General features: G+C 50.1%; 1 protein-coding gene across 1 annotated transcript; it reads right to left on the bottom strand.

Annotated features, from left to right (window-relative positions):
• Positions 1–3,224: 3,224 nt before the first annotated feature.
• Positions 3,225–7,375, bottom strand: LOC123123161 (transmembrane and coiled-coil domain-containing protein 4). The gene is made up of 15 exons (XM_044543657.1): positions 6,997–7,375; positions 6,828–6,909; positions 6,346–6,744; positions 6,074–6,239; positions 5,834–5,986; positions 5,641–5,738; positions 5,325–5,416; positions 4,973–5,043; positions 4,756–4,891; positions 4,599–4,658; positions 4,417–4,499; positions 4,125–4,201; positions 3,895–3,965; positions 3,714–3,771; positions 3,225–3,635 (listed from the first exon to the last, which is right to left on the bottom strand). The coding sequence occupies exons 1-15, from the start codon at positions 7,215–7,217 to the stop codon at positions 3,495–3,497; spliced, it is 1,908 nt and encodes a 635-aa protein (XP_044399592.1). The 5' UTR covers positions 7,218–7,375; the 3' UTR covers positions 3,225–3,494.
• Between the last annotated feature and the right edge of the window lie 2,577 nt (positions 7,376–9,952).

The raw sequence follows: 9,952 nt of genomic DNA, 5'->3' as shown, positions 1-9,952 counted from the left end.
ATGCGTATCATATTTTACCTTTTTAGATGAACGGAAAAACTATCGCCTACACGTGTGGGCGTTTGCAGATCGTCCACACGCCTTCATCACCACTCATTTTGCCATGTATGAATAGATGACATCAGTAGAAATCTTTTTGGTTTTTGGCTTAAAAATGTTTTATCTCTTAAATAAAAAAGCAAATTAAAAATCCGTTTTTACCATTAAATCTGTCTCGACGAGATCTTCAAAACTAGACATCATGTTGATATGTTTCGATGAATTTTTTCCCCAGAAGTTGCCATGATGTTTACACTGAAGTTGTCATGATATGTTTCAACTATTTTCTTTTACATCTAAAAGTAAATTCATGTGCAATAGACATGACAACTTTTAACCAAAAAAAATTTCACCGAAATATATCGATATGAGATCTAGTTTTGAAGATCTCGTCGCGAGAGATTTAATGGTGAGAACAGATCTTCAATCGGATTTTTCATTTAAGAGATAAACATTTAAAAAATTGAAAATTCAAAAAGATTCTTGCATGCATGCGATGACGTGACAATCTATTTGTATTAGAGACGTGTGGTGCGTCTCCTTTCCTGCCACACGTATGGCAGTTATCGACGTCCAATATTAAACTTAATAAAAACTGCTTAATTATTCGACAACTCCTACGCTCGCGATCATTAGCCTTGCTGAATAACTTAGAGTGAGTATCGCCTACCCGAAGCCACTGCAGCCTGCATCGATGTCTGGTGCGAAACCTGTGAATCGCAGCCAGGCCGAGAAGCTTGTGTCTTAGAGCATCTTCAGTCATTGGCCCCCTAGGCGGCTATTTTATGCGCGCCCTGGGGGCGAGCCGGCGCTAAAATCGGCGCGGGGGCGAGCGGGTCCGCTCGCCCTATGGTCGCCCCCAGACGCGGGTTTTTTATTTTGAAAAAATGAATTCGGCAAAGTTTGGTAAATTGCACAAAATGTTCGGCTAAATTCGGCAAACTTGACATAATATTTGACATGTTTGACGTTATCACATAAGTTATTAAAAAAAGAGCAACTACGGGGCGAAGAAGTCGCTGAGCGCGGCGAAGTCGCCGCCGTCCTCCTCGTTGTTGTCGGCGTCGGCCTTCTCCTTCTTGATGGCGCGGCCGCCCCTGTTGGATCCCTGCCCGGGGTCTCCATGGCGGACCGGTGGCGGCGACGCGTCGTCATCGCTATCGTCGAGGACGACGATGCCTCCCTCGTTCCGGCCACGGCACCGAGCTTCGAAGCGCTCGTAGGCGAGGCGCTGGCGCTCCAGCTCTAGCTGCGCCCACTCATCGCGCACCCATTTGAGGGCCGCCGCGTCGTCGAGCTGCTCCTCCTTGACGCCGCCGGCGAGCCCCGGCTTCGTCTTTGGCTTGACGTAGTGTGGAGGAGCCGAGGAGGGGGCGCGCCTGCCGCCCTCGTTGATGACGATGCCGGCGCTGCGGGTGGGCCGACCGAGCGGCGTCTCCGCGGCGGGCTCGACCTTGACGCTGAACAGCGCCGGCGAGCCGGAAGAGTGGGAGGAGGAGTGGGAGGACGACTGAGATGAGGAAGACGAGGAGCCGAACCTCCTAAGCACCCATGGCCTGGTGCTCCCGCGTGGGGGCGGGACAACCGCCGCAGCAGGGTATATGCTAGCGGCGGGTCATTGCCGCCCTCGAGGTACGCCAGCATCTCGTGGAGTGTGCGGCTCGGGACGCCCCACCAGACGCGGCACCCGTCGCTGTTCGTGACGCCGCCCACCACCGGCGCCCTATTCGTGGACGCCAACCGCTGCGCCTGCCAGCGCTGGAAGTACTCCGCCCACGCTGCGTGGTTGTCGGCGGCGTACTGAGGGACGGCGCGCTGCTCCTCCGTCGGGGACGAACGCACGCGGTCGACCTCGGTGGCGAAGATGCCGGAACGCGCCTCGACGTCGGGCATAGGGGGGATGGGGACGCCCCCGTTGCTGAGCCTCCATCCCGTCGGCCCGACGCGCATGTCCGGCGACGCCGGGATGTTGGCCTCGAACAGGAGGTACGTCTCCCACTCCTGGAGCGAGCGGCGACCGAAGCTGTTGACCGTCGCGGCGTCGCCGAGGAAGCATTCGGCCATCGAGGGGGAAAGGGAAGGGGAGGGAAGGGGAGGGAAGGGGAGAGCGGCAGAGCTCGGCGGCGGGGGAGGGAGGCAGAGCTCATCGGCTCGGGCTGGTGTGGCCAGCGGTGAGGGGGAGCCTCTGGTTTTATAGCCCCGCGCCGTGTGTACGCGTGGCGGAAGGGGAGGCATCGCCGCGCCCGTCCCTCATGACGCGCCGTCCATGAGGAATCAATGGCAAGGCTGACCGGCGGCAGCCTTGCCATTGATTTCCCGTGGGAAACCAATGCGTTCTGGGAAAGACGAGGCGCGTGCCGCTGACTCGGCGGGCCCGCGGCTTTTTCGCGCCAAAATCAACGAAAAATAGGCTTCTGGGGCCGCCGACGCTTATTACGGCCTAAGCCAACGAAAAACGGGCTTCCGGAAACGCGACTGAGCTGATTTTTGGGTGCCGATGCAAAAAAAATGTTCAAGAAGGGTTTGTTGAGAACGCGTCTGGAGATGCTCTTAGATGCACACGCAGCCCGATCTCGGCGATGTTGAGGTCCCGGTTGTCCTGTGCATGATCAAGTCCCAAGATGATCTGATTGGCAATGTAACTGAGCAGATTAATGCTGCCCACATGAGAGCGAAGAGCGTGGGCGAGCTTGTACAGCTTGTGGTGGAGAATCTACATAGCATTTCCATGCGTCACAGTAGCGGACCAAGAATTGGCGACGATGCCCTGAAACCCACGAAGCTTGAGCCAATAGTCTTTAAGTCAGAATTCCCTGTACTGACGATGGAGTTGCCCTTAAATGTTCTATTAAGTCCCTCCTTAAGGACAAGAGGGGGATAGATCTCTAAAGTTCTCAACCGAATCGAACAAGGAGATCGCTGCATTGGCATAAATTTTTTCCTCCAGCGCAAATAAAGACCTGACCCATGGTTTGAGATGTTTTCTCAGGATCTTCAATTTAGCATCAATCCTCTTGGCAACATCTGTATAATGTATGGACTGGAGGCATAGAGGGACAAATAGTTCTCATGCTCAACCCACCAATCTTCAAACCCGAAAATGTTGCTCCTAACCACTGTTGTTTGGACATGAATAACACAAGGGATGCGATCAGATCTTGAGTTCAACAGTTTGATCCGTCATAAAATGACATATCTTCTGAACTCACCGTGTTACTCGCATGTGTATTTCGCTAGTCAAACAGTTCTATGGAACCAGGCGTCAAGCCTGGTAAGCTATCTCAAAAAAAAAAAGTTCTATGGAAATGCTGAGACTTATGGATAAAACAGACTACAAGTACCCCCGATCGTTTTTCCATTCCCTTACAACAAAAGTTTCCTTTATGAGCTACAGCCTTTGGTGACTACATTCATCACAGATAACACCGTTCCTGAGTAGCACAAGTTCATCGCGGTTATTTCGATCTGGGCGTGCTGGACCTGGGCGTGGAGGGGGAGAACACCGGGTAGTAAGTATTCAGCTCCAGCTGCTCCAGGATCTGCTGCATGAGTCCCAGGTAGGAGGAGTGCCCCACGACGAGCTCGCTAACATCAACCTGCGTGAGTCGAGGAGCAACCTAGTCAAGAAAAGTACTCTCTTGTAGTGATCTAAAAAGTCTTATAACTTTTTTTACATTTTCAACTCCGGGGACTTGGATTGCTTGGATGCCAGCCAAACCTTGCGTGAGCAGACTGCACGAGAGGCTAGTTTGTCAGAGCACTCAGAGGGCTGCGTGCATCACTCGATGCAGAGGCCGAGGTTTTCCCCCCTCTCTTTTCGACGGAAAACGAAGAGCATTCAGGGTTACGAGTTACCTCGCCCGGAAAGTGACGCCGAGGATCCAATCCTTGGTGGAGTACACGTTCACAAGCCTTCCAGCAACCATCTGCACATGCGTACATATGGGTTCAGCTGTGTAGGATTTCACATACAAACTTCCCAGTTGATGCAGAGCCTGATAGTATGACTCTCTTCAATTCATACCAATAAGAACAATTCTGGTGGTTTCTTGGGAGAAGAAGGTCAGAATAGCTACTGCCCTTACCTTCCTGGCAGGCCCCCACAACTCGTCATTAACTGAAATCGGTGCACCTATCAGCACAGCCCTCTCGACGATTCCCTCTGTTCATGTTCAATTTGTCAGCTGAATAAACAACTGACTCCATATTGGTAGACATTTAGCGCGCGGGGCTCGTTTCGAATAAGAAGCTTTCGCAAAATGTTCATGTAAACCAGAAAAGTTCCTCAGCTCCAAGCGGTCCATATTGGCTAACATTTACAGTTATGTACTTAATTATGCTCCTGCATGGTCTAGAAAAAAAACACAGGATACGCACCGTTATTGCCCGAAAGAGCTAATTCCTGCAAACATTTGAATACGACACGCGCACCGAGTGAAAAACCTATGAGAGTGACAGGCCTGGAAATGATTGTGACATGGGGGGAGACAATTAGCTCCATGCAGACACAAGGGTTTACTGAATCATTTAGATTGCAGGTATGATTCAGGTATGGGTACCTGCTTCCTTGCAGTCCATTGAGCAACACTTCAGCAAGCATTATCCCAACCTTATCTGATCTGGAATCATCTACTAGATTTATCAGGTAGAAAAGATTACAAGAACGCAGGCTAAGTTAGAAAGGACAATAAACTACGAAATAGTGGAGGAAGGCACCTGTCAATAGCAACGGACCATGTGCTGTCAATAAAATCTGCAGCAGCTACCAAGGTAGCAGGCCATGCAAATGCTGAAATTATACCGCTTAACACAGTCTGCATCGCACCTTCCCTCATCAGCTCCATTGCAAATCCTGAAGTGATAACCGAAACTCTTAATAAAATTATTTAAAGCGTAGGCGGAATGCACATTATGCATGAATCGTTAACATTACTTGATGCCAGAAAATCCTGTATTGCTGTACTCAAGGCAATTATATGCTTAGTCTCCCACTGAAGAATGTACCTGCCAAGTGCCAGTGAGAATTGCAAAGGGTGTCTAGTTATGCATGGTAAGATTCTTCTTGAAAACAATTACTCAATGCAAGCCTGTTGCTAGAAAATGAATTACGTGGAACTCACCTCTATCCATGTTATCTGAATTTCTTCTATCATAAATCTAATTTCTGGCGTTTGTTTACTTGTTGGTTGTTGCAACATTAAAGCATAAGAATATGCTGCTAAGGAATGGGCATATAAATAAGAAGAGCTGTGCTCAGCAACTGCTACTGTATTAGAAAAATGTACCTCTCTAAGTTAGTTTTCCATCCTTCCCACGGCTTTAAAAAATCGTCTTCATTAAAAGCGAATCCAGAAACCATGATGCAGACTGCTAGGCGCTGCAAGTGAAAAAAAAACCCCCATGAAACCCAGTTCATCTTATCAGTAAACAGCATTGTACTCCCTCCGTAAAGAAATATAAGAGCGTTTAGATCACTATTCGCTCTTATAGTGATCTAAACGCTCTTATATTTCTTTATGGAGGGAGTAATTGTTAAGGAAAATGCAGCAAGACAGTGCATTGGATGGACCAGTGTACAGCTGAAAGAGAACAAACACCTACACCCTGGTTATGGTTCTGGCCTAGGGCTTTGAACTCGAATTCTTTCACATCTCCAATTCTTTTGGCCATTTTGGAACCAGTTAACCCAGCTCCAGCAGCTGATTCCAACCAAAGATGACGATTAGTTACTGTGGATGATTAAATACTTGTGGATCATCATCTAATCTAATGGAGCAAAATGTGGAAGGCACACCTCCAAATGATGCGGCAACTGCTACTGAGCCAGCGGTGTGTCCAGCAGCAGTAGCTATAGCAGCAAATCCGCTAGCCCCTATCACAGGGACAAGTGCGTGCAACGTCGGAGCAAGAGCAGTGAACCCTGCAGCAATCGCCGGAGCAGCTAGACCTGTAAAAAGATTCAGTTAACTAGTTCAGCAGATCGCGGAGAGATGTCATCAAGATTGCTTTCGACACGGTGTAACATAATCATCACCCCCGGAGATGGCCATGAGCGTCCCTCCGGTCAAGGCGGCGGCGCCGATGATCCCCCCGCGCCTCCATTTCTGCCACCTGCTTCTCGGCGACGTACTTTCACGCAATTTCTCTTCCTCTTTCGCTGCAGCCATAGCAGAGCAAGCAACCATTATCTCGACAGCTTCCTACAATGCCAAAGGTGTTCGACGCCAAAGAAAAAATTCAGCACGGTAGGAACTAGCTAGCACGCTGCTTCATTATGCGCATTCTGGGGGAATGGTGGTTGGTTACCATCTTGATCCACTTGACGTCGAGCCAAGTCGCGATCAGCCGGAGCGCGACGCGGTGGCGGGCGTCGTAGCCCTTCCTGATGCGGGGGGACCCCATGCCGTCCTCGCCCATGTTCACGTCCGCCACGCAGGCTGAGAGGAGCATGTACAGCACCGCCATCTTCCGGTAGTCCTTGGAGCGCCCGCCGCCGCCCGGCGACGACGGCGAGCCGTCGTCAGCCGGTTCTTCGTCATTGTCGGCGCCGAGCACGTGTTGGTTGAACAGGTCGTCTGGTGCAACGTCGTTCTCCAGGCCCATCGCCATCGCGTCGACGGCTTTGGCGAGCGCCAGCTCGAGGTCGGACCTATCGGCGGCGGCCTTCTCGCCGTCGTCTTCGTCCTCGAACACTTTCCGGAGAAACTGCGCGCGCGAGGAAACGTCACACGATACGTCGAAATGGGGGCGGAATTCAACGCGGACGACGCGGCATTGTTGGCACGTACGGCTCCAATGTGGTGCTTGGGCTGGGAGGTCGCCGCCGTCTTCTCCACGCCCGGCCAGGCCTTGGGGTCGATCTCGAGAAACCTGAGAATTGAAACGCGACGCGCGCACCATGACACGCCGGATCAAGAGACGGAGCACGCATGTGAGAGGAAGGGGGAGAGGGGTGACCGGAGGCCGGGGCGGAGGAGGCCGCGGGAGTCGTGGGTCCAGAGGTCGCGGCCGTCGGGGTCGTCGCTGGAGAGGACGACGGTCTCAGGGTCCGGGCCCTCGTCGAGGCCGTGGGAGCCGAGAAGGACGCGCTGGTGGATCTGCGCCTGGCGGAGCGCGAGCGCGAGGAGCGCACCCGCGGCGTACCGCTGCGTCTGGCTCAGCGTCGACGACGTGGCCATTGCCCGGCGCCGGCGGTGTCCACTGCGCCGAGAGCGCTGCGGGGCCAACGAAATCCGCGACCTTGCCGATGTTGGCAGCCTTTAGCCGCGCGTGCGGGCGAATCGGCTCCGGGCGATATTGCGTGCAACCGACTGAGGAGAACGAAGTCCCGAACGAACGCTCGCATGCACGTACGTCAACCCGCACCGATCATGTAACATGAAAACCTTGCACGGATTTTTTAAAATATATTTACTTGCAACAGAGCTCACGGGAGAAAAAAAAATATCACACTCCCCTGATGCAATAACCACAACTCAAGACCCAATAGATCCACGTCCTTTATTTCAAGCACATGCCATACCATCTATGATGTCATTATCCTCTTATCACCCCCGCCGACGATGGCCTCAGTGCTCACAGAATCACAATGCGTTTAAATGTTGTCAATTCTAAGACATCTCTCTGCATAACATGAGAAATCTGATTTTTTTTCCTATAAGGTTTTGGCGAGGCGTGCATGCGTGATTATAGATGATTTGTTTGTCTCCAATTTTAGTTTTGCTAAGGTGTTCATTTCTAATCCGGATTGGCACCATATGAAAGAAAATCAGATCATGCATGGTTGATTGATGTTGCACCATACATAGCATTTTTTAAAATGGTTAACTGGTAAAATAACATCATATTTAGATTCTAAATACTTTTCTAATCAAACTTCATATATAGCATGTTAAATTCGAAGGTAGGGCTTATAAGATATGAATATTTTACAAAAATATTTGATATATGCGGGTTGATTAACCCAATTATCAGGGGTTTCCGGCAAAACAGAAAATGTGACTTAAAACTAGCATATGGGTTGATTACCAGTAACATTAGAGGGTTTTCTGCAAAAGTGAAAATTTGACTTAGAACTGAACTGCGGGTTGTTTACAAGAAACTTCAAGGGGGTTTCCATAAAATAGCATGACAGACCAAGAATACTTATTCTCTTAATAGTAGGTATATAGATTTCCAAATGCTATAGAGCTATAATGTCAGCTCTGACCGTTTCTGGCGTGAACGTGCTCCACATCATCGGATCGATTGCATGAATTTTGAAGCGGGCAGTGAAGGCATGGGTTGACATGTTATGCAGTGCACTAGTGCAGAATGCTTCTACACAACCTTTAATTGGCGGGGCACCACTTTCAATCGAAGCCATCGTCATTTTTCTAAAATATCTGTGGTGTGGGCAAATTTTGTACGCCACCACTATGGAGTCACGGTGATGTGCAAGCAGGTAACTACACCACTGCCATGTGGGCCCAACAACCTACCAGCCACGGGCTTTATTGGTGGGATGTTAGAGACTCAATACACCACTAATTACTACCTAGCTATGTTGTGGGCTAAATGAACACACTACTGGTTTCGTGAGTCGCACACCACTACCTGGTGTTGGAAATATGCCCTAGAGGCAATAATAAATTGGTTATTATCATATTTCCTTGTTCATGATAAATATTTATTATTCATGTTAGAATTGTATTGATCGGAAACTTATATACATGTGTGAATACATAAAACAACACTGTGTCCCTGGTACATAGGCCTCTACTAGACTAGCTCGTTGATCAAAGATGGTTAAGGCTTCCTAACCAAGACATGAGTTGTCATTTAATAACGGGATCACATCATTAAGAGAATGATGTGATGGACAGACCCAAGCATATATAAACTTAGTAACAGATCTATCATGGTGATGCATAGCAATGAGAGAGGAAGAGTGTTGTCCATGTATCCTCGTAGACCGTAAGCGAAAGCGTTATGACAACGCGGTTGATGTAGCCGTACGTCTTCACGATCCGACCGATCCTAGTACCGAAAGTACGACACCTCCGCGATCTGCACACGTTTGGCTCGGTGACGTCCCACAAACTCTTGATCCAGCTGAGTGTCGAGGGAGAGCTTCATCAGCACGATGACGTGATGACGGTGATGATGAAGCTACCGGTGCAGGGCTTCGCCTAAGCACTATGACGATATAACCGAGGTGGATTATGGTGGAGGGGGGCACCGCACACGGCTGGAAACAATCAACTTATGTGTTCTAGGGTGCCCCCTACCCCGTATATAAAGGAGCAAGGGGGAGGCCGGCTGGCCTTGGGGCGCGCCAAGGAGAAGGAGGAGTCCTCCTCCTAGTAGGAGTAGGACTCCCCCTTTCCTAGTCCAACTAGGAAGAAGGAGGGGGGAGGAAAGAGAGGGAGAGAGGGAGGGAAAAAGGGGGCGCCGCCCCCTCCTTGTCCGATTCGGACTCCCAGGAGGGCAGCCCTATGGCCCCTCCTCTCTCTCACACAAGGCCCATGTTGGCCCATTAGTTCCCTCGGGGGTTCCGATAACCCCCTGGCACTCCGATAATTATTCGGTGACCCCCGGAACTCTTCCGGTGTCCGAATATAGTCATCCAATATATCAATCTTTATGTCTCGACCATTTTGAGACTCCTCGTCATGTCCGTGATCACATCCGGGACTTCGAACTATCTTCGATACATCAAAACACATAAACTCATAATACCGACCGTCACCGAACGTTAAGCGTGCGGACCCTACGGGTTCGAGAACTATGTAGACATGACCGAGACACGTCTCCGGTCAATAACCAATAGCGGAACCTGGATGTTCATATTGGCTCCCACATATTCTACGAAGATCTTTATTGGTCAAACCGCATAACGATATAAGTTGTTCCCTTTGTCATCGATATGTTA

Source organism: Triticum aestivum, chromosome 1A (genome assembly GCF_018294505.1).
Source record: "Triticum aestivum cultivar Chinese Spring chromosome 1A, IWGSC CS RefSeq v2.1, whole genome shotgun sequence".
Lineage (NCBI taxonomy): Eukaryota > Viridiplantae > Streptophyta > Magnoliopsida > Poales > Poaceae > Triticum > Triticum aestivum.
The sequence above is the reverse complement of the archived record's forward strand: the minus strand, read 5'-3'. Positions and strand labels throughout refer to the sequence as shown.